At 44.0% G+C, this 25000-nt stretch overlaps 2 protein-coding genes across 11 annotated transcripts in view; one reads left to right on the top strand and one right to left on the bottom strand.

Annotated features, from left to right (window-relative positions):
- LOC309503271 (rho GTPase-activating protein 6) overlaps positions 1 to 25000 on the bottom strand; it is a 52482-nt gene that overhangs the window by 725 nt on the left and 26757 nt on the right. For 3 of the 6 annotated variants that reach the window (XM_082175987.1, XM_082175991.1, XM_082175990.1), the window contains exons 4-13: positions 22761 to 22999; positions 21498 to 21693; positions 12272 to 12327; positions 11699 to 11849; positions 10750 to 10898; positions 6783 to 6962; positions 5301 to 5398; positions 3976 to 4133; positions 2720 to 2800; positions 1 to 1276 (exon numbers count right to left, since the gene is read on the bottom strand). The exon at positions 1 to 1276 is cut by the window's left edge and continues 725 nt beyond it. In XM_082175987.1, the coding sequence (XP_082032113.1) occupies positions 990 to 1276; positions 2720 to 2800; positions 3976 to 4133; positions 5301 to 5398; positions 6783 to 6962; positions 10750 to 10898; positions 11699 to 11849; positions 12272 to 12327; positions 21498 to 21693; positions 22761 to 22999 (1595 nt within the window). In that variant the 3' untranslated portion in view covers positions 1 to 989. The other 3 variants (XR_014207590.1, XM_082175988.1, XM_082175989.1) reach the window with 3 other exon arrangements.
- On the top strand, positions 12334 to 16757 carry LOC309503273 (uncharacterized protein). 5 transcript variants are annotated; one of them, XM_082175993.1, is made up of 2 exons: positions 12334 to 13108; positions 13197 to 16757. In XM_082175993.1, exon 2 carries the CDS (start codon positions 14299 to 14301, stop codon positions 16396 to 16398), a length of 2100 nt encoding a protein of 699 aa, XP_082032119.1. In that variant the 5' UTR covers positions 12334 to 13108; positions 13197 to 14298; the 3' UTR covers positions 16399 to 16757. The 5 variants fall into 5 exon arrangements, with proteins under 5 accessions (XP_082032119.1, XP_082032122.1, XP_082032120.1 ...); XM_082175996.1 differs by having other exon boundaries at positions 12334 to 13301; positions 13408 to 16757; XM_082175994.1 differs by having other exon boundaries at positions 12334 to 13352; positions 13393 to 16757.

Here is a 25000-nt window from a genome sequence, read left to right as displayed (position 1 = left end):
CCCAATTTATGTCCTGAATCTGAATTTCATGTACGTAAGAGTAGATGTTAATAATACATTTAATTTCCGTATTAATTACCAATAAACACGTTCATTCACCTAAAATATGGATTATTCCCAGAAACACATTAATAATCAAATGTTTCAAATGACACCTATAGGAATTTGTAAATGTTTCTGCTCATCAAAGCTGCGTTTATATGATCAAAAATACAGTAAAAATAGTGAAATATTATTATAATGTAAATCATCTGTTTTCTATGTGAATATATAGTAAAGTGTAATTTATTCCTGTGATCAAAGCTGAATTTTCAGCATCATTACTCCAGTCTTCAGTGTCACATGATCCTTCACAAATCATTCTAATATGAGGATTTGATGACCAAGAAACATTTATGATTATTATCAGTGTTGAAAACACTTCATATTTCTGTGGAAACCGTTTTGATTATTTGATGAATAGAAAGTTCAGCATTTAATTTGAAATAGAATCTTTTGTAACATAAATATCTTTACTGTCACTTTTGATCAATTTAATGCATCTTTGATGAATAAAAAGTATTAATTTAGTAAAAAAAAAAAAAAAAAAGTTTTGAACAGTAAAACATTTAAATATTAATCCCCATTTTTAATATCGACACTTGTTTTTCTACAGTTATCTAAACCGTGGGAACACACTGTGACGCTTCCAGTCATACCGGCTCTACTTCACAATCTCTGTGTGTGTGTGTGTGTGTGTGTGTGTGTGTGTGTGTGTGTGTGTGTGTGTGTTGTGGACGATCTAAACTCAAACTCTTACATGAAAAGGTTCTTAAAGGGACAGTTCACCCAAAAACTATCATCGTGTCACTTACTCGTTCCAAACCTGTACGACTTCCTTTCTTCTTCTCTCCGTCTCAGTGTTTTATGATTGTCCATGTAATGAGAGTTCCACCGGTGTGTCAGCTCACAGGGTTAGATGTCCCCGAACTGACCCTTTAAATAGTGTTTTACACCATTGTCTCTGGAAGTGTGTCTAAACTGTCTGATGACAAGAGCTGCCATATTTGCCACTTCTCCATTGGCCAGTCTGGATGCTGAGTGATGCGTGACTCCGCCCCCTGATCCGCCGTGGCCTCCTCTGATTGGTGGAACGCAGTCCGACGGCTCGCTGTGATTGGAGCGCGTGGCGTTTGAGGGACGTTTGGACAGGACGTCTCGAGCGCAGGTTTGTCGTCGCTGTCATCATCGTAGAAGACATCAGAGGAGACGCGTGTGTACAGGTGTCCGTCAGAACCTGAGGGACACAAACACAGGTGTGCTGATCTACAGTACAGAGCCGGTCGCATTAAAGGTACAATATGTGAGAATTTTGTAATAAAATATCCAGAAATCACTTGCACAGTGTGATATTTTTCCTGCAGTTGTGTACTTACAATATCCCAAAAGTTCCCAAAGATTTTTAATTTCAGAGAAATTCCAATTTTAAATAATTGGCCGTCCCGGAAAACCTGTTCACTTGTCGCCTGTCACTGACGTAATATCCGCGTTATCCCTGGTTCCCGCTCAAGTACTGCCATAGTAACCATGACGACAGACGTGGACAACTGTGCATAATGAGTGTAGTGCATAACCTCTGGCTGAACGCTGTTGTTGTTTCGTTCAAACATTATGGACCATGGCAAGCAGACTTTGGGAAAAAAGGAGAACTAAAACGATGATCAATATCAGCGACTAACTTGGACTTGACAGCGCTTCACGAGTCACGACATCACAGAGACGCAGCTCTTGTATGTACTTTATTAGACAGGTGAGCAAATGTACATAAAACTAATCAATGTTTTATAGCTCAACATGATGAAATGTTAGAATATGATCAGTGTGTTATTCTAATGTTGATCTCGCTCACTGCTAGTCTCATACAGACAAACGAACACACAGAATAACATTATAACTTTAACACACTCAAATGCAGTTTAGTGTGATAGTGTAGAGCGAGTGAAACAGCGCTGCGTTACCTCACACGCTTCATTCGTCTAATACACATCTAATACACTGACCTGTGTGAGCTCCATTCCTTTATATCCGTGGGACTCGCGTGTGGCGCTGATATCATGATAAAAACATCAGTGTATTCACTCATCCATAAACATTATTAGATCCATCGGCTTGACGACAAGTTCCATAATTCCGCAGGAAATTTTGCGTCATCAACTTACGCCTTTGTTATTGTAAGAGGTTAGCGACCCCTAGCGGCGAAAAAAATTACATATTGTATCTTTAAGCACTTCTTCTCTTGAGTGTGAGACTGAAGGCCTCAGCAAAGGAATGACTTAAAGGTGTTGCATATAATCCTGTAAACGGTTCTCTTAGGTCAGGGAAACCTGACAACATGACAACACTAGCACTGTGGCTCATCATGTTGAATCAGAATAACTTCCTCCTCAGCATCTCTTCTCTTCTCTGATGATGTGGGTGGGGCAACCTGTCACTCACATGAGATCAGCCAATAGCAAACCACAACCATCCAACCAGCCAATCAACTCCCCACAGACACAATCAAGCCCCGCCCACATTAGTTCTTGTCCAGAAGCGATTCACTCGGATATACGACACGATAGAGGAGAAAAGACCAGCGCAACTTCCCTTTCATGACGACTTTAAAGAGCAGCTTTATTACGTACATCTGTTGAATCTCAGTGCTAATGTTCCTTTGACTGACGTGTGTTTTGTCTTGTACCTGTGAGGAGTTTGTCATGAAGTCCCGACAGAAGAGTGTGTCGCGTTCGCCAGATACTGGCCTTCTCATGCAGTGTTTCCCCTGAGGACAAGAGGATGTTCATTACTGACACAACGTAATGAGAAAGAAAAATAAAGTGTGATTTTTTTAAGCAAAAATAAGTTGCTTAATTTAACCAAATTTATAAAGCATGCATGGAGTAGAACACTTAAAAAAAGGATGTTCTTCTTCAGTGTTTCTGTCTTGTTTTCCAGCACAAACATCTAAACATTCTTAAATCAAGACACATTTACTGGAGAAGAAGCAATGACTGAAGATATTAAGACTTGTTTATGGAAAAAAAAGTGAGTTTGTGCTTAAAACAAGAACAAAAATATGCTAATAGTGTCAGAAAAATAATCAAATTTTCCCTTCGAATCATGTTTTTAAGGGAAAACACTCCAGGATTGTTCTCCATATAGTGACTTCAATGGGGTCCAATGGGTTGAAGGTCCAGATGTGAGTTTCAGTGCAGCTTCAAAGTCTCGACACGATCCAGCCGAGGAATAAGAGTCTTATCTAGACAAAACAGCCGACATTTTAGAACAAAATAAACATTTATATACTTTATAACCACAAATGCTGGTCTTGCACTAGCTGTGATGCGACACACATTACGTAATCAGGTTGAAAGGTCAAGCGTGTTCCGGTTCAGAAATATAGAGTGAAAAACAAATTTTCTCCTTCAACTTCAAAATCGTCTGATATCGATGTTTTACCTTTTATTTATTTACTGATTGTAAATGGCGTGTGACTCAGTCTTTGCACATTCTCTTTGTAAACACTAGATCCGTTCTTACGCCTACGTCACGCTTGACCTTTCAACCTGATCACGTAATGTGTGTCGCATCACAGCTAGTGGAAGACCAGCATCTGTGGATACAAGTATATAAATGTTTATTTTGTTCTAAATGTCCACTGGATTGTCTAGATAAGACTCTTATTCCTCGGCTGGATCGTGTCGAGACTTTGAAGCTGCACTGAAACTCACATCTGGACCTTCAACCCATTGGACCCCATTGAAGACACTTTCTTTTTCACTGAAGAAAGAAAGACATGAACATCTTTGATAACGTGAGGGAGAGTAAATTATCAGGAAATTTTAATTCTGATGTGAACTACTCCTTTAAATCAGTCATTTGATGCCTTTACTCAAAACTACAACTATAAAACGATGCACTCTTTGTTAACAGGCTTTGTGCGGTGGATAAACTCACCAGAGTCGGGTTGTGAGGACGGGAGGCTGGGATTCACCGTGACGTTCCCAGCGAGAGCGAGACTGGGATGCTCTGGTCCCGATGGAGGAAGCCACTGGGAGAGCACCGGAGAGTTGTTCTCGTACGGAGAGATCTCGCCGCTGGAGCGCTCGGACTCGCTGCAGGAGTTAGTGGAAGCAGAGGGAAAGTATGAGCGTATGAATACATCATTTGAGCTAACATGAACTAACCATACAGTAGACAACATTTGTAGTGGATCAAAACCTTTCATCAAAGTTATTCATGAATGTTGAACATTACCCGTTCTTGTCTTAGGACAAACTTTGATGAACTTTTTGGATCCACTTCAAATGTTGACGACTGTACTTACAGCATTGTCTTAGTTAACGTGAGTTAACTGGGTTGTTCCCAGTGCATTAACGACTGTTAACCGGTGTGTATTAAGCTGTGTTTATTGTGCATGAGTGTCTGACTCCATATGTGAATGTCTCTCCGCTGAAGAACTTTTATAGCTGTACATTAAACGGCAACGTCACGATCACTAATTTTGTGCTGACGATTAACTGTCAATCAAATAACTGCGATTAGTGATTTCTGTTTTGTTCGTGTCGGAGTGTCAGCCTAATGCATTATTTTTTGCTTGGAATCGTATATAATATATTAATAAAAATTTAAATAAAATAGGTCCATTTGATTTACAGTTAATGCTCTATATAATATAATATAATACCGATAACCGATAATTCTTTATATTGGAAAGCCGATAACCGATATATATATACACCGATATCAATTTTTATATAATTTTTGAGAGCCTGATTACAAAAACTAAAGCCTCATCATTAAAAGCCACATTCCAAACACACAATTATAATGTTCTATAATTAATTCTATGTTAATTTTATGTAGCCGATATGACAGACTTCTGTATTTATTTATTTTTTAAGTGATTCCAATCATATTTCAAGTAATCTAAAGCCATCATGTTGAACAGTGGCATCTGAAGCGTCTCAGCTGAAGGAAATAATACACTATTTATCGGCGTTAATATATCGGCCAAATTTTCTCATCGGACTGATAACGATAGCGTTAAAAATCAACATATATCGGCCGATACACATTCGGTGGCCGATATATAATTATATAATATAAATTGTATTTCCCTTATCTAGATGGCAAATTAAATTTAAACTGCACAACTATTGAGGTTCTCTCAAATGACTGTGATTAGACTGAATAACCACGATCAGATGATCAGTCAATAATGGCGATAGTGTTGATTCTCGTCAGGGAGAACATGATGCTTATGACCCAAATCCACTTACTCACACTGTGGTGTTTTCCTCCTCATCAGATAATCCACCACATCACTGTCTGTGTCCAGCAGACTCGCCAGAACCTCGTTCTGCAGCTCCGCAGAGATCTAGAGGATTCAACACAACTCATCAGCCACTGCAATCACGTCAAAACACCACCGGGTCCAGAAACACCAGTAACACCAGAGACAATGAAGCTTTTAGAAGCACGGGTGGCTATCGAACGCTTTACAAGGACTCGGGTTTAACATTCTTCTGCATTTATAACATATTAAGAGACACAGTCTGGCACAGCCGGCTAAAGATCACTATAATCTCACCTGAAGTGACTTTCAGAACTCAAAACTTTTTCCAGAGCATTTATGAAATGAAGCTGTAAGAACGTCTCGTTCTGATCAGTGCTATTGTTAACTTAAAGTAAAACTTTTTAAAAATTGTTTTTGCTATTTGAAATAAAGCTGAAATAAAATAATATAAATATAAGATGAACTTAAAAACTTTAGCCTTTAAAATTTAATTCATATTATATATATGGAAAATTATTAAAATGTTAGTACAATTACTAAAACTTAAACTAAAAATAAAATAAACCTAAAATAAATTAAAGCTAAATAAAAAAAAAACTAATAAAAGCACAAAAGCTAAAATAAAAAATGTAATTAAAATAAAATGAATTAAAGCTAAATATAAATATAAAAAAAACTAACAAATATTACAAAGGCACATAACAATATTACTAAAACAAACTAAAATAAAAACATTAAAATTAAATCAAATTAAAATGTATTAAATATAAACAAAAAAACTAATAAACAAACTAAAATAAAAGAATTTTTTTTTTTTTTTTTAAACAATACAAATTACAAAAGCACATAAAGTGAGTAAAACTTTAACATATAAAAACAAATGCTATTTGAAAATTTAAATAAATACTATAAGAGTAAATACATAATCCTCAACAGTAATAATACGAACACCTTTCACTACTGGAGAAAGATGCTTTAGCACAGATAACGGTGTAGTTACGACATCTACCAGCAGGGGCTAACTAGACCAGACTAACCAGGCTAACCTTTGAACTTTACTTACTTCACTGTGAAGATAATATAGAAATCTTAAAAACAGAACAGCAAAAAATGGATGAGGGTCAGAGAGAGAGAGAGAGAGAGAGTGGAACATTTATATATATATATATATCTTTTACACTTCGATGGCCTTCCCAGGGACTGTGTTGAAACAGAGCGTTTCAGTGACAAACTACAACTCGAGCACTTTCATAAAACTGCCACAACCAAGAGGGATAACAGCCAAGATTTATTTTCACGGCTGAATTTTCATCATCATAAGAGACCTGTGTCCTACCATGAAGAGTGTGTGGTGTGTGTCGATCATGTTGTTCTCCTACCATGAAGAGTGTGTGGTGTGTGCCGATCATGTTGTTCTCCTACCATGAAGAGTGTGTGGTGTGTGTCGATCATGTTGTTCTCCTACCATGAAGAGTGTGTGGTGTGTGTCGATCATGCGCTGCACGACGCTGATGATGGCGGCGCTGTCCTCCACTCGGGCCGAGCTCTGGACACTGAACTCCTTCTCTGAGATCTTCTGCTGGTGAAGGAGGTTCGGCCCGAAGATCGTGGCCAGATTCAGGGACGTCATCTTGTTCCCAATGACCTGAAGAAGAAGAAGAAGAAGAAGAAGAAGAAGAAACACTGAGTCGAAACACTTCATGCTGGACGTGTGACAACCTGCACTGAGCTCAATGAACTTATGTTTGTGTGTGTGTGTGTGTGTGTGTGTAAGAGTGAGTGTATGTGTGAGTGTGTCTCTTACTTTGCTCTCATTTGAATCAAAAATATTTTTATGTAACCAACAAAAAAAAACAAAAAAAGAGTTGCTGATTAATTTGTAAGACTAGTCCAACCAGTTTGTGCATCAGCATTGGCACGTCAGTGGGTATTTGTATTGGAAGAAACATTGTGATCCTTTTGAGCACAAATGACTGATGAATGACATCACTGGTTTATGTCATCTGATTTCTGTTGCAATAACAAGCTGTCCATCCATCCATCTGTGTGTCATTAACTTTTCCACCCATCCTCTCAAACACACACACACACACACACACACACACACACACACACACACACACACACACACACACACAGATGAGGGCTAAAAAAATATTTTTTCCCCTTTGATAATTTTTGACATTATCTCAATATTTATGCATTTGCTTAAAAGGGTGATTTTTCAGACAAACGGTTATCCAACCAAAGAAGATTCAATGTACATGCTGTATATTTACTAAAACATTTTAATACATGAAAAAAGTTGAATTAGATTATATAATCGATTCATTAAAATGGACAGTTTGACCCCAAAAGTTTGGAATCATTATGATTTGTTTTAATGTTTTTGTCTCTTCTGCTCACCAAACTGACTCAAACATCTTAACAGCTAACACACATTCTCCCTCCTTATTATAAGGATAACCCTCCTTATCTCCTCTCTCAGAGGCAGAAGTATCCAAACTCACCCTTTCCAATCACCTACTACCTCTCCGCTTGATCCTATATCCACTCATCTCCTTCAGGCCATTTCTTCCTCAGTTGTTCACTCACGCACATCATCAACACCTCTCTTCACACTGGGATCTTTCCCACAGCATTTAAGAGGCTCAGGTAACCCACTGCTTAAGAAACCCCCTCTAAATCCAGCACATCTGGAAAGTTACAGACCGGTAACTATCCCTTCTAGCATTCGTCGCAAAAAACACTTGAACGAGTTGTTTTCAACCAGATCTCTGCCTTTCTTACGAAGAACAACCTCCTAAACAACAACCAGTCTGGATTAAGAAGCATCAATGAACTGAGACAGCCCTGTTCTCGGTTACTGAAGCTCTGAGAATCAAGAGCAGCTTCCAAATCATCAGTTCTCATCGTGATGGATCTGCTGCTGCGTTTGACACAATTAACCTTCACATCCTGCTCTTAATACTACAGACGAAGGGCATCTCGGGAACAGCACTCCAGTGGTTCAAGTTTTACCTCTCAGCAGGCCCTTCAGGGTGTCGTGGAGGGGTGAGGTGTCTAAGACCCAACATCTAGCTACTGGAGTGCCTCAGGGCTCAGTGCTGGGACCGCTTCTCTTCTACATCTACATGACATCACAAGGATCTGTCATTCAGAAACATGGTTTATCCCATCAGTGTTATCATCTAGCTACTGGAGTGCCTCAGGGCTCAGTGCTGGGACCGCTTCTCTTCTCCATCTACATGACATCACTAGGATCTGTCATTCAGAAACATGTTTTTTTCCATCACTGTTATCATCTAGCTACTGGAGTGCCTCAGGGCTCAGTGCTGGGACCGCTTCTCTTCTACATCTACATGTCATCAGTAGGATCTATCATTCAGAAACATGGTTTATCCCATCAGTGTTATCATCTAGCTACTGGAGTGCCTCAGGGCTCAGTGCTGGGACCGCTTCTCTTCTCCATCTACATGTCATCAGTAGGATCTATCATTCAGAAACATGGTTTATCCCATCAGTGTTATCATCTAGCTACTGGAGTGCCTCAGGGCTCAGTGCTGGGACCGCTTCTCGTCTCCATCTACATGACATCACTAGGATCTGTCATTCAGAAACATGTTTTTTCCCATCACTGTTATCATCTAACTACTGCAGTGCCTCAGGTCTCAGTGCTGGGACCGCTTCTCTTCTACATCTACATGCCATCATAAGGATCTGTCATTCAGAAACATGTTTTTTCCCATCACTGTTATCATCTAGCTACTGGAGTGCCTCAGGGCTCAGTGCTGGGACCGCTTCTCTTCTACATCTACATGTCATCAGTAGGATCTATCATTCAGAAACATGGTTTATCCCATCAGTGTTATCATCTAGCTACTGGAGTGCCTCAGGGCTCAGTGCTGGGACCGCTTCTCTTCTCCATCTACATTTCATCAGTAGTGTCTGTCATTCAGAAACATGGTTTATCCCATCACTGTTATCATCTAGCTACTGGAGTGCCTCAGGTCTCAGTGCTGGGACCGCTTCTCTTCTACATCTACATGCCATCATAAGGATCTGTCATTCAGAAACATGTTTTTTCCCATCACTGTTATCATCTAGCTACTGGAGTGCCTCAGGGCTCAGTGCTGGGACCGCTTCTCTTCTCCATCTACATGTCATCAGTAGGATCTATCATTCAGAAACATGGTTTATCCCATCAGTGTTATCATCTAGCTACTGGAGTGCCTCAGGGCTCAGTGCTGGGACCGCTTCTCTTCTCCATCTACATGTCATCACTAGTGTCTGTCATTCAGAAACATGGTTTATCCCATCAGTGTTATCATCTAGCTACTGGAGTGCCTCAGGGCTCAGTGCTGGGACCGCTTCTCTTCTCCATCTACATGACATCACTAGGATCTGTCATTCAGAAACATGTTTTTTCCCATCACTGTTATCATCTAGCTACTGGAGTGCCTCAGGGCTCAGTGCTGGGACCGCTTCTCTTCTACATCTACATGCCATCATAAGGATCTGTCATTCAGAAACATGTTTTTTCCCATCACTGTTATCATCTAGCTACTGGAGTGCCTCAGGGCTCAGTGCTGGGACCGCTTCTCTTTTCCATCTACATGTCATCAGTAGGATCTATCATTCAGAAACATGGTTTATCCCATCAGTGTTATCATCTAGCTACTGGAGTGCCTCAGGGCTCAGTGCTGGGACCGCTTCTCTTCTCCATCTACATGTCATCAGTAGGATCTATCATTCAGAAACATGGTTTATCCCATCAGTGTTATCATCTAGCTACTGGAGTGCCTCAGGGCTCAGTGCTGGGACCGATTCTCTTCTCCATCTACATGACATCACTAGGATCTGTCATTCAGAAACATGTTTTTTCCCATCACTGTTATCATCTAGCTACTGGAGTGCCTCAGGTCTCAGTGCTGGGACCGCTTCTCTTCTACATCTACATGCCATCACTAGGATCTGTCATTCAGAAACATGTTTTTTCCCATCACTGTTATCATCTAGCTACTGGAGTGCCTCAGGGCTCAGTGCTGGGACCGCTTCTCTTCTACATCTACATGTCATCAGTAGGATCTATCATTCAGAAACATGGTTTTTCCCATCAGTGTTATCATCTAGCTACTGGAGTGCCTCAGGTCTCAGTGCTGGGACCGCTTCTCTTCTACATCTACATGTCATCACTAGGATCTGTCATTCAGAAACATGGTTTAACCCATCACTGCACTCCATTTGCAGATATATGTTCTTGTTTTAAGCATAAACACACTTAATTTTTCAGTAAACAAAACCTTAATATCTTCAGTCATTTTGCTTCTCCAATAAATGTATCTTGATTTAAGAATGTTTAGATATTTGTGCTGGAAAACAAGACAGAAACACTGAGGAAGAACATGATATTTTGCAGTTATAAGCCCCACCTCTTTCCCGCCAGCGTCCCGGGAATCCTCCGCGTGATTGGCCACATCAGACAGGAAGTGAAGTAAGCGCTGGAGTGTGTCGCTGTTGCAGGCGGGCAGAAGACAGATCAGAAGCTGAATGGCCGAGAGCTGGTCTGGCTTCTCCAGAGCTGTAGAAACACACATGATAAAGCGGAGCACAGGAGAGGAATGTCTGGGATTATCAGGGGCTTTCGCACCGGAGGAACCTTTTCATAGTTCCTAGAACTACTGGAGGAAGTTTCAGGATTTAGGCGTGTTTGTTCGCACCGAGGAACTAGGAACGATTTCAGTTCTAGGAACTCATTTTGGAGGAACTAAATTACTCCTACTTCAGAGTCGGTCTAAACCAGCACTATAGGAACTATCCGTGATGGTAGTGTTCGCTGATTGGCCGAACACACGCAAACACCAGAATCCGCCATTTTAAAAAAGTACACAGATTAAAGCCTATATATTTACTCTAGTAACTAACTCTACGAACATGGAAAACAGTGATAGATGAGCCTCTCAACCTTTACGCTGAGGAGAAAATTCAACGCAACTTTGAGGGACCGAGAGAAACATGATCATGTGTTTCTGCTCAGCAACACTGGACATCAAACACACAGCATACGCTAATAACTCTTCATTACTGTCTACTTTCTATGTATAACAGTTCTATCTAATAACGCTTAGACAGATCGTAAACTAATGAACATGGAGAATGTGAGCACTGTGAGCTCAGTCGTTCTCAGCGCCATTAAAATAAAAGTCACAACAACGAGCGCGGCTTACGTCACTTCAGAGTTCCTACTAGCGGTGCGAATGCAACCAGGAAAATGTTCCTTAGCGAACCATTAGCTCGCGGGGAAACACCCTGGTAGCTCGTTCCTATAACTGAGTTACTATAACCACCCGGTGCGAAATCCCCTATAGAGATGTTCCTCACATGCACAGGCGATGAATGCGGAGTACAGCTCTCGGGTCAGCAGAGGATCAGGCATGTCTCGGAGGAACTCTTTCAGCAGCGCCGCCACATCATGAACACTGTGCCTCTGGTCTAAAGCCACGTCTGTGCCCTGATCGAACGCCTCGCGCAGCTGAATGACACACAACACACACACGGTCAACACTGGCACTAGCCTTCACATACTTTCAATACATCTAAATTACGCTTTAAAAATATATCTAGATTACGACATATACTCTCAATGACAAATGCGTAACAGTTAGTTAATGCTTTCGTGAGCTCAAGGCTAGATTATTGTAATGCTCTACTGGGTGGTTGCCCTGCACGCATAATAAACAAACTCCAGCTGGTCCAATACATATATATTCAAACGCTCAATTCTAAATTTGCGTTCTAGAGCCACCAAACACTGTTGTTGTGCAAATGAACGGCCAGAACACATTAAAAGTTTTCTGTTGTCAGTTTAAACGGTGTCGTGTTAGAGTTAACATTTCATAAAAAAAAAATTATAAAAAAATACAGTCTCTAAAACATAAAACATCAGCTTCTCACCTGTCGAACTCTTTTCTTGGAGCTTCCGACCCGGAAGATCCCGACCGTCTGCAGACCTGAACAGCAAATAACAGCAGCGTTACTCATTGCTCACACTCTGAAGACCCCATAAAATGGAAACGAAAACGAAAACGTTATTTCCTGTGTTGACAAATCGGAACAGGAAGTTGGGGGCGGGGCATATCAAAGCTTATTACACGGCTCTGTGGAATACTTGATTCTGATTGGTCGATCGCTCCATCCAGTGGTGTATTATTCCCAGATAACAACAGAAAACAGAAACACAGGCTCATCCAGGTCACTGAAGTCAGCAGTGCTACACACTCGCTACACACTCGCTACACACACTCGCTACACACTCGCCAGGAACGGGTTTTCTTTGTGGAAGTTTTGCATTTGGTAAGCTAATAAAATATTAAAACTCAGTCGAATCAATATTTAGTGTAGAGTTATTTAATTATGCCATCCAGTATCGTGGACTTGCTCTCTCTCGTTTCATACAAACGCAGTGGCGGCCATTTTGTGTCTATTGTTTTATACACTGTTGGATTATAAGATACAAACAGGAACGATTTTAAAACAGTTTAATCTGAAAAATCAATATCTCTGATCTCCATAATTATTTATGCGGTGAAATGCTGTGTAATAAGTGTTATGACTGTATGCCGTATCTCTGAAATGTCCGTCTAGTTTGATCTCGCCGCTGAAACTGCTCTCTCCGCGGAGCTCTGCGTTTAAAGAGCTGATAACATATTTACTCAGATCAATATTTCATGTCTAATTATTTACTGATGTGGCAAGTATTCGTGTAATAAGCGGATAATGTACATCCAGCAGGTGTGTGTGTGTGTGTGTGTGAGAGAGTGTGTGTTATCTCAGAATAAACCCCTTCAGGTGTGTGTGTGTGTGTGTGAGAGAGAGAGAGTGTGTTCTCTCAGAATAAACCCCTTCAGGTGTGTGTGTGTGTGTGTGTGTGTGAGAGAGTGTGTTATCTCAGAATAAACCCCTTCAGGTGTGTGTGTGGGAGAGAGTGTGTTATCTCAGAATAAACCCCTTCAGGCGTGTGTGTGTGTGTGTGTGTGTGTGTGTGTGTGTGTGAGAGAGAGAGTGTGTTCTCTCAGAAAAAAAACCTTCAGGTGTGTGTGTGGGAGAGAGTGTGTTATCTCAGAATAAACCCCTTCAGGCGTGTGTGTGTGTGTGTGTGTGTGTGTGAGAGAGAGAGTGTGTTCTCTCAGAAAAAAAACCTTCAGGTGTGTGTGTGTGAGAGAGAGTGTGTGTTATCTCAGAATAAAACCCTTCAGGTGTGTGTGTGTGTGTGTGTGTGTGTGTGTGTGTGTGTGTGTGTGTGTGTGTGTTTGTGTGTGTGAGAGAGAGAGAGTGTGTTCTCTCAGAAAAAAAACCTTCAGGTGTGTGTGTGTGTGTGTGTGTGTGTGTGAGAGAGAGTGTGTGTTATCTCAGAATAAAACCCTTCAGGTGTGTGTGTGTGTGTGTGTGTGTGTGTGTGTGTGTGTGTGTGTAACGATAACCAGCTGGAGTGCCCTTGAAAGCCTCCAGAGGGCACTCCACACCAGACTATCATGTTTCACTCACAAACTACATTTCCCATAACTCACTGCCCGGACTCATCATCACTTATCACTGATCACATTCACCTGTACCTCATTCACTGATTGCATTCACCTGTCTCATCCTGTTAGTCTGTCTATTTATACCATGTTCATTCATTCACCGCGAAGTCTTGTTTGTGTTACACTGCATCTCTGAGCGTTTTTCCCTGGTTTTCTTGTTTCTTGGTTTTTTGGATATCTTGCCTTGTTCCCTGGATTACTCTCTTGCCTCTGGTCCCTGCCTGTTTTGTTGGTTTGTTGATTTGTTTGTTTGGACTGCTTACCTGTGTTTCGACCATTGCCTGTTTATTGGATTTCGTCTTTGGATTACCCCTCATTAAAGCTGCATTTGGATCTCTACCTTCGTGTCTCGGAGCAGTTCGTAACAGAAAGACTTCGCCACACCCAGATCCAGCAGCTATGACCTCCAGCAATCCAGCAGTACGGATCTCTCCTGATCTTCCCAGCATGAGCCGGGAGTTCGCTGGACAGATCGCGGCCTTGGCCCTGGATAGCCTCGATCTGTTCCAGTACACCTGGGGGTTTGTTCCTCTCGCTGCCTCTTGCTCTCTAGGTGACGAGGCAATTAAGTTGTGCTACCGGCTGGGGGCTAAGGAGGTCGACCCAAGGGAGCTCCCCGATCTCTCTGGTCTGGATTGGAGAGAGGCACTCTCCAGATGTCTGGAGAGCTTCCTTCCGTGGCACGCCATGTCACCGTCTGCACTTCACGCCAGTCCAGCCGAGCCCGCACTTCACGCCAGTCCAGCCGAGCCCGCACTTCACGCCAGTCCAGCCGAGCCCGCACTTCACGCCAAATCTGCCGAAGCCAAGGCAGTATGCGTCATGCCCTCCGCCCCTGAGACTGAGAGCGTCATGCCCGCCGCACCTGAGACAGCAAGCGACATGCCCGCCAAGCTCTCTTCACCGCTGGTCCCGTCCAGCACAGAGCCCTCTTCACCGCTGGTCCCGTCCAGCACAGAGCCCTCTTCACCGCTGGTCCCGTCCAGCACAGAGCCCTCTTCACCGCTGGTCCCGTCCAGCACAGAGCCCTCTTCACCGCTGGTCCCGTCCAGCACAGAGCCCTCTTCACCGCTGGTCCCGTCCAGCACAGAGCCTTCACCGCTGGTCCCGTCCAGCACAGAGCCTTCACCGCTGGTCCCGTCCAGCACAGAGCCTTCACCGCTGGTCCCGTCCAGCTCAGAGCCCTCTTCGCCGCTGGTCCTGCCCAGCTCAGAGCCCTCTTCGCCGCTGGTTCCGTCCAGTTCAGAGCCCTCTTCATCGCTGGTCCTGTCCAGCTCAAAGTCCTCTTCGCCGCTGGTCCTACCCAGCTCAAAGCCCTCGCTGATGCTGGTCCCGTCAAGCTCAGAGCGCGCTGATCCTGATCCAGAGCCAGAGCTTCACGTCAGTCCTGCCGAGCCAGAGCCAGAGCTTCACGACAGTCCTGCCGAGCCCGAGCCAGAGTTCCACGTCACGTCCGCCCGTCCAGAGTCTCGTCCCGCTGAGACCGAATCTGATCCTGAGCCTGAGCCTGAATCTGTTCCTCTTCCTCTTTCCACGCCTGTGTCTTCGGACAAGATGGCCGACTCCACGCCTGTGTCTTCGGACAAGATGGCCGACTCCACGCCTGTGTCTTCGGACAAGATGGCCGACTCCACGCCTGTGTCTTCGGACAAGATGGCCGACTCCACGCCTGTGTCTCAGGACAAGATGGCCGACTCCACGCCTGTGTCTCAGGACAAGATGGCCACCGCCGAGCCAGTGTCTCAGGACAAGATGGCCACCGCCGAGCCAGTGTCTCAGGACAAGATGGTCTCCGCCGAGCCAGTGTCTCAGGACAAGATGGTCGCCACCGAGCCAGTGTCTCAGGACAAGATGGTCTCCGCCGAGCCAGTATCTACGGACAGGATAGTAGCCGCTGCCACGGTGTCTGTCCCTGAGCCGGTGTCTGTTCCTGTGTCTGTTCCTGTTCCTGAGCCGGTGTCTGTTCCTGTGCCATGGCCGCCTGAAGGGTCGTCTCCGCCCTGGCCGCCTGAAGGGTCGTCTCCGCCCTGGCCGCCTGAAGGGTCGTCTCCGCCCTGGCCGCCTGAAGGGTCGTCTCCGCCCTGGCCGCCTGAAGGGTCGTCTCCGCCCTGGCCGCCTGAAGGGTCGTCTCCTCCCTGGCCGCCTGAAGGGTCGTCTCCGCCCTGGTCGCCTGCACAGCCTGCTCCGCCCTGGTCGCCTGCTCCGCCCTGGTCGCCTGCTCTGCCTGCTCCGCCCTGGTTGCCTGCTCTGCCTGCTCCATTCTGGCCTCCCGTATTACCGCAGTCTCAAGGTCCTCTTCCGCTCCACGGACCTGGCCCTCCATCCCGCCCCCGGATCCGCCTCCGGGCCACCTCCCACCTGGACAGTTTTGGAGCGTCTGGAAGCCGCTCTTTGGGGAGGGGCTATGTAACGATAACCAGCTGGAGTGCCCTTGAAAGCCTCCAGAGGGCACTCCACACCAGACTATCATGTTTCACTCACAAACTACATTTCCCATAACTCACTGCCCGGACTCATCATCACTTATCACTGATCACATTCACCTGTACCTCATTCACTGATTGCATTCACCTGTCTCATCCTGTTAGTCTGTCTATTTATACCATGTTCATTCATTCACCGCGAAGTCTTGTTTGTGTTACACTGCATCTCTGAGCGTTTTTCCCTGGTTTTCTTGTTTCTTGGTTTTTTGGATATCTTGCCTTGTTCCCTGGATTACTCTCTTGCCTCTGGTCCCTGCCTGTTTTGTTGGTTTGTTTATTTGTTTGTTTGGACTGCTTACCTGTGTTTCGACCATTGCCTGTTTATTGGATTTCGTCTTTGGATTACCCCTCATTAAAGCTGCATTTGGATCTCTACCTTCGTGTCTCGGAGCAGTTCGTAACAGAATGTGTGTGTGTGTGTGTGTGAGAGTGTGTGTGTGTGTGTGTGTGTGTGTGTGTGTGTGTTCACACACTCACACACAATTATCACCCTCACAATTATCACCCCGCAAGAACAATTACAGTGCTTTACAACTATAGAACAAAAAGAGTTAAATAAACGTATCACTTCATCTAAAACAACAACATGTTTATTAGATCCTATACCAACTAAACTACTGAAAGAAGTGTTACCTGTAGTGGAAGAGCCTCTCCTCAATATTATTAACTCGTCTTTATCTTTAGGTTCCAAGAACATTTAAACTGGCAGTTATAAAACCTCTCATTAAGAAACCACAATTAGATCATAATAATCTAGCAAATTATAGGCAAGGCAAGGCAAGTTTATTTATATAGCACATTTCATACACAATGGCAATTCAAAGTGCTTCACATAGAAGAAATTAAAATAATAAAAAGAAATAAGAATAATTAAAACAGTTTAGAAAAATAAAATAAAATACAGTACTTTTAAAAATTAAAAAAAGAATATTATTATAGATCTTTCCTTCAAAGGATTCCCTTAAGACTTAAATCTTTCCTTCTTTTAACCTTCAATCTTCTTACGACTTCCATCTATCAACTTTCCTTTAACTTTCTTTTCTCCCTCATTTACTCACACGTTCTTTTCACTTTCTTTAGCACTGCGTTCACATTCTTTCTCAGACGAAAACTTTAATATCGTCATTTTAATACTGTTCTACTTTCAAACCCACATTAATACACGTCACTTTCACATTATCACTTTCTTTTACCTTCTGAGTGGGCATTTACAGTTTCGGGCTAAATGCCCTGCTGACATAGGAGAAATTAAAATAATTAAAAGAAATAAGAATAATTAAAAGAGTTTAGAAAAATAAAATAAAATACAGTACAGTACAAACAGTCGGACGAACAGCGGCACAGTGCTCATTCAGTAAATGCATAGTTAAACAGAAGTGTTTTGAGTCTGGATTTGAATGTGACCACTGTAGGAGCACCTCTGATCTCTTCTGGAAGCTGATTCCAGCATAATAGCTAAAAGCAGACTCGCCATGTTTAGAGTGAACCCTTGGTATTTCTAGCTGATATGATCCTAATGATCTGAGTGATCTGTTGGGTTTATATTCAGTGAGCATATCTGCAATGTATTGAGGTCCTAGGCCATTGAATGATTTATATACCAGTAATAATACTTTAAAATCAATCCCAAATCTAACTGGGAGCCAGTGTAAAGACCTGAGGACTGGTGTGATATGTTCATATTTTCTGGTTCTGCTCAGAATCCTAGCGGCAGCGTTCTGTATGAGCTGCAACTGTCTTATGGTCTTTTTGGGAAGGCCAGTGAGGAGTCCATTACAATAATCCACCCTGCTGGTGATGAAAGCATGCACAAGTTTCTCTAAGTCTTGTCTGGAAACAAAGCATCTAATTCTTGCAATATTTTTCAGATGATAGTATGCTGATTTAGTTATTGCTTTGACATGACTACTGAAACTAAGGTCTGACTCTAGTGTCACACCAAGATTCCTGACTTGATGTTTTGTTGTTTGACCCCTAGAGTGAAGGTATGCGTTCACCTTGAGAACTTCATCTTTGTTTCCAAACGCAATAACTTCAGCGTTCTGTATGAGCTGCATACTCTCCTACCATTCATTGCGAAGACACTTGAAAGAGCTGTTTTCAACCAAGTAACATCCTTCTTGTCTCAAAACAACCAGCTGGATGTCAACCAATCTGGCTTCAAGAAAGGGCATTCAACTGAGACTGCACTACTGTCAGTCACAGAAGCCCTACGGATCGCAAAAGCTGCTTCCAAATCTTCAGTCCTCATTCTCCTGGATCTGTCTGCTGCCTTCGACACTGTGAATCATCAGATCCTTCTGTCCACCCTCTCATCACTGGGCATCACAGGAACTTCACTCCACTGGTTTGAGTCCTATCTCACAGGTAGGTCCTTCAAGGTCACATGGAGAGGCGAGGTATCCAGAGCACATCAGCTGACCACAGGGGTTCCCCAGGGTTCAGTTCTTGGTCCCCTCCTCTTCTCCATCTACACCATATCACTGGGACACATCATACAGGCACACGGTTTTTCCTAACACTGCTATGCTGATGACACGCAGCTCTTCCTCTCATTTCAACCAGATGATCCCACAGTAGCTGCACGGGTCTCAAGCTGTCTGGCGGACATCTCCACATGGATGAAGGAACATCACCTGCAGCTCAACCTGGCAAAGACTGAGCTTCTAGTCCTCCCTGCCAATCCATCTCTAAAGCATGACTTCACTATCCAGCTACAGTCATCATTAATCACCCCATCAAGGTCGGTCAGAAATCTTGGAGTAACGTTTGATGACCAGCTGACCTTCACAGATCACATTTCAAAGACAGCTCGATCATGCAGGTTTGCACTGCACAACATCAGGAAGATCAGGCCCTTCCTAACTGAGCATGCAACACAACTTCTCGTCCAGGCCCTGGTCATCTTTAGGCTTGACTACTGCAATGCTCTTCTGGCTGGACTTCCAGCATGTGCAACCAAACCCCTACAGATGATCCAGAATGCTGCAGCTTGTCTTGTCTTCAACGAGCCCAAGAGGGCCCACGTCACTCCTCTGTTCATCTCTCTACACTGGCTACCTCTAGCTGCTCGCATCAAGTTCAAGGCACTGACGCTTGCTTACAGATCTATCACAGGCTCAGCTCCCTCCTACTTTCACTCACTCCTACGAGTCTACATCCCTACCAGACACCTACGATCGGTCAACGAGCGACGTCTCGTGGTTCCATCACAGAAAGCCACAAAATCACTTTCCAGAACATTCTCATTCACAGTTCCATGCTGGTGGAACGCTCTCCCCACCCTCATCCGGAATGCAGAATCCCTGAAAACATTCGAAAGACAGCTAAAAACCCATCTCTTCCATGAGCACTTAACCTTATAGAAAAACACACAAAAAAAACACTTCCTTTCCTTTGAAACATCACTTATCAGGCTTATGCTACTCTGAATAATACCTGAACTTCGTATTTTGAGCACTTCTTGCGTTGTTGTTGTTTTTGCCTCTTCATGATGACTCGCTTAATTTAGTCCTAATTTGTAAGTCGCTTTGGATAAAAGCGTCTGCTAAATGACTAAATGTAAATGAAATGTAAATGTAAACTTCAGTTTTGTCTTTGTTTAATTGAAGAAAGTTTTGACACATCCAACTGCTGACTTCGTCAATGCATCGGCACAAGGAGTCAATGGGGCTGTAATCATTAGGCGATAGGGCTAAGTACAGCTGTGTGTCGTCTGCATAGCTGTGGTAAGCAATTTGGTTATTTCTCATTATTTGGCTCATTGGGAGCATATACAGGTTGAACAGGAGTGGCGCAAGAATTGAGCCTTGAGGTACTCCGCATGTCATGGATGTCCATTGAGACTTATGGTCTCCTATACTAACATAATAACCTCTCCCATCTAAGTATGACCTGAACCATTTTAGGACTATCACAGAAAGCCCCACCCAGTTTTCCAGCCTGTCAAGAAGTATGTTATGATCGACAGTGTCAAATGCAGCACTGAGGTCGAGTAGTACCAGCACTGATAATTTTCCTGAATCAGTATTTAAGCGAATATCGTTTATTATCTTTATGAGCGCTGTCTCTGTGCTGTGGTGCGGTCGGAAACCAGATTGAAAATTGTCAAAGTATCCATTCGAGCTTAAGAATTTGTTCAGCTGATTGAAGACAACTTTTTCAATGATCTTGCCTATGAAAGGAAGATTTGAGATCGGTCTATAGTTGCTTAATATGGTCTTATCCAGATTGTTCTTTTTCAGGAGGGGCTTGACAACTGCAGTTTTCAGGGAGTTTGGAAAACTCCCAGAGAGAAGTGAGGCATTTACCACTTCTAGAAGATCTGCTTCTAAACTGTTTAGCACACTTTTGAAAAAAGATGTGGGAAGTGTGTCAAGAGCGCATGTTGATGTTTTAAGGTGTTGTACGGTTTCTTCCAAAATTTTGCCATCAATTTCTTTGAAGTCAGACATAGTAACTACTTTCTCTGGTGAACAGCTAAATGAATAAATGTAAATGTAAATGTGATCTGATCTGTCTGACCCCAGCGCAACTCAAGGATGTGCTGATCACCTTTCTGATATTATTGATTTTCTCAGAGAAGAAAGAAGCAAACTCACTGCACTTGTTGTATGAGAGCATTTCACTGGGAATCTGGCTTGGGGGGTTTGTCAGTCTCTCTACAGTAGCAAAAATAGTGCGTGTGTTGTTTAAATTGCTGTTTATAATATTTGAGAAGAAAGTCTGTCTAGCTTTGCCTAGTTCCATATTGAAAGCATGAAGGCTGTCTTTGTAGATGTTATAATGGACTACAAGTTTTGTCTTCCGCCACATGTGCTCTGCTTTTCTGCATTGTCTTTTCATATTTTGCACTGCTGTTGAGTTTCTCCAAGGTGCTTTTTGTCTGCCACTCTTCTTCCTGACTTTCACAGGAGCAATATCATCAATTATATTTTTAACTTTTGAGTTAAAAGAATCAAGGAGAAAATCAACAGAGTCAGCAGATATGCTTGGTGTTAAGGATATAGCCTTCATAAATAGTACACTAGTGTTCTCATTTAAGCATCTCTTCTTGACAGACACAGATCTAGCTTCAGTGGCAGGAGAGATCAATATCTCTGTATCGTGACTGACCGTATCTCTGCAGATGTTGGCAGCAGCTGTCCAGCACGCGTGGCACCTGCCTGTAAATGGGGTTAAGGCTTAGCTTAGCGTCGCTCATCTTCTTCTTCTCGCTGGGCGACTCCAGCGGCATCGACAGCTGTAGCGCCTCCAGGAGACGCGAGTGACTGTCGTCCAGGTCCGTGATGCAGTCCACAGACATGCCGCCCTACAGGGGAAACACAGTCCTTTCAGCCAACGCCCGTCTCGGTCTGGCTAACAGCGTATTAAATCATGCTATCAACTATCAACATGCTAAATCCGGCTAACAATGTGTTAAATTGTGCTACCAACATGCTAAATCATGCTATCAACATGTTAAATCATCCTAGAAAAATGCTAATCACGCTAACAAAATGCGAAATAATGCAAACAACGTGTTAAATAATGCTAACAACATGCTTATAATGCTAACAACATGCTAGAAATGTGCTAACAACATGCTAGAAATGTGTTAAATCATGCTAACAAGATGTTAAATCAAGTGAACAATGTTGTATCATGCTAACAAAATGCTAACCATGATATAAATGTGTTAAATCATGGTAACAATATGATAAATAATGCTAACAACATGCACACAATGTGTTAATGCTAGCAATGTGGTAAATCTTGCTAACAATGTGCTAAATAATGCTAGCAACATGCTAATTAATGCCAACAACGTTAAACTGTGTCAGCAATGTTAAATCATGCAAGCAACATGTTAATTATGCAAGCATTGTGCTAAATAATGCAAAAATATGTTAAATAATGCTAACAACATGCTAAATCATGCCAGCAGAATGTTAAATTATGCTAACAACATGTTAGCAATGTGTTAAATCATGCTAACAAGATGTTAAATCAGGCTAGCAAAGTTAGCAATGTGCTTATTCATGTTAGAAACATGCTAACAACATACAAAAACACCCTGTCAAGCTCTCTCTCTCTCACTCTCTCTCTGTCTCTCTCTCTCTCTCTCTCTCTTTCTCTCTCTCTATCATCTGAATTGATGATATTGCCTCGGCTGTATTGCCTTCAAAACATTCAAACTTTAAACTTCAAAGTACTTCAAACAGAAAACATTCAAACTTCCAAGCTTTTAAGATTTCTCAGTCTTTCTGGTCAGGCTTTCTCAAGCCAACTTCAAAAGTGTGTCATGACATACTTGTTTTATCTAGTTATAGTTGTAAAGTAATCAAATTAACTGTTATTTTAGGATAAGCACACACACACACACAAACACACACGTACCCGTCGGCGTGTGCGCAGGGCCGTCTCCGGGGTGCCGGGGGTCGCGGGGTCGTTGGGCGTCTCCGAGGAGGAGCTGAGGGACGAGTTGCTGCTGGAAAGCTCGTGTTTGGTGGATCTGCGGGAACACACTCGATCCGCCGGGAGCCGAACCTCCTCCTGCTCCTCCTGAAGCTGCTTCTGACGCCGGTCGTTACAGATCACCTGAGACAGCGGCACACCGAACGCCTGCGCCTCCGACTCTGAGAAACACACACACACACACACACACACACACAGTTACTGCACACCGAACGCCTGCGCCTCCGACTCTGAGGAACACACACACACACACACACACACAGTTACTGCACACCGAACGCCTGCGCCTCCGACTCTGAGGAACACACACACACACAGTTACTGCACACCGAACGCCTGCGCCTCCGACTCTGAGGAACACACACACACACACACACACACACACACACACACACACACACACACACAGTTACTGCAGACCGAACGCCTGCGCCTCCGACTCTGAGGAACACACACACACACACACACACACACACACAGTTACTGCACACCGAACGCCTGCGCCTCCGACTCTGAGGAACACACACACACACACACACACACACACACAGTTACTGCACACCGAACGCCTGCGCCTCCGACTCTGAGGAACACACACACACATACACACACAGTTACTGCACACCGAACGCCTGCGCCTCCGACTCTGAGGAACACACACACACACACACACACACACACACACACACACACACACACAGTTACTGCACACCGAACGCCTGCGCCTCCGACTCTGAGGAACACACACACACACAGTTACTGCACACCGAACGCCTGTGCCTCCAACTCTGAGGAACACACACATACACACACAGTTACTGCACACCGAACGCCTGCGCCTCCGACTCTGAGGAACACACACACACACACACACACACACACACACACACACACACACACACAGTTACTGCACACCGAACGCCTGCGCCTCCGACTCTGAGGAACACACACACACACACACACACACAGTTACTGCACACCGAACGCCTGCGCCTCCGACTCTGAGGAACACACACACACATAGTTACTGCACACCGAACGCCTGCGCCTCCGACTCTGAGGAACACACACACACACACACACACACACACACACACACACACACACACACACAGTTACTGCAGACCGAACGCCTGCGCCTCCGACTCTGAGGAACACACACACACACACACACACACACAGTTACTGCACACCGAACGCCTGCGCCTCCGACTCTGAGGAACACACACACACACACACACACACACACACACACACACACACACACACACACACACACACACACACACACACACACACACACACACAGTTACTGCACACCGAACGCCTGCGCCTCCGACTCTGAGGAACACACACACACACACACACACACACAGTTACTGCACACCGAACGCCTGCGCCTCCGACTCTGAGGAACACACACACACACACACACACACACACACACACACACACACACAGTTACTGCACACCGAACGCCTGCGCCTCCAACTCTGAGGAACACACACACACACACACAGTTACTGCACACCGAACGCCTGCGCCTCCGACTCTGAGGAACACACACACACATACACACACAGTTACTGCACACCGAACGCCTGCGCCTCCGACTCTGAGGAACACACACACACACACACACACACACACACACACACACACACACAGTTACTGCACACCGAACGCCTGCGCCGCCGACTCTGAGGAACAAACACACACACACACACTTACTGCACACCAAACGCCTGTGCCTCGGACTCTGAGGAACACACACACACACACACACTTACTGCACACCAAACGCCTGTGCCTCGGACTCTGAGGAACACACACACACACACACACTTACTGCACACCAAACGCCTGCGCCTCCGACTCTGAGGAACACACACACACACACATACACACACAGTTATTGCACACCGAACGCCTGCGCCTCGGACTCTGAGGAACAAACACACACACACACACTTACTGCACACCAAACGCCTGTGCCTCGGACTCTGAGGAACACACACACACACACACACTTACTGCACACCAAACGCCTGTGCCTCCGACTCTGAGGAACACACACACACACACACACACACACACACACACAGTTACTGCACACCGAACGCCTGCGCCTCCGACTCTGAGGAACACACACACACACACAC

Source organism: Leuciscus leuciscus (genome assembly GCF_965113295.1).
Source record: "Leuciscus leuciscus genome assembly, chromosome: 7".
In the NCBI taxonomy this organism is placed as follows: domain Eukaryota; kingdom Metazoa; phylum Chordata; class Actinopteri; order Cypriniformes; family Leuciscidae; genus Leuciscus; species Leuciscus leuciscus.
Note: the sequence above shows the minus strand (reverse complement) of the source record. Positions and strands in the feature narration are given on the sequence as shown.

Coding starts and splice junctions, on each gene's coding strand:
- LOC309503273 (XM_082175993.1), top strand. CDS start 14,299: ATGACCTCCAGCAATCCAGCAGTACGGATCTCTCCTGATCTTCCCAGC.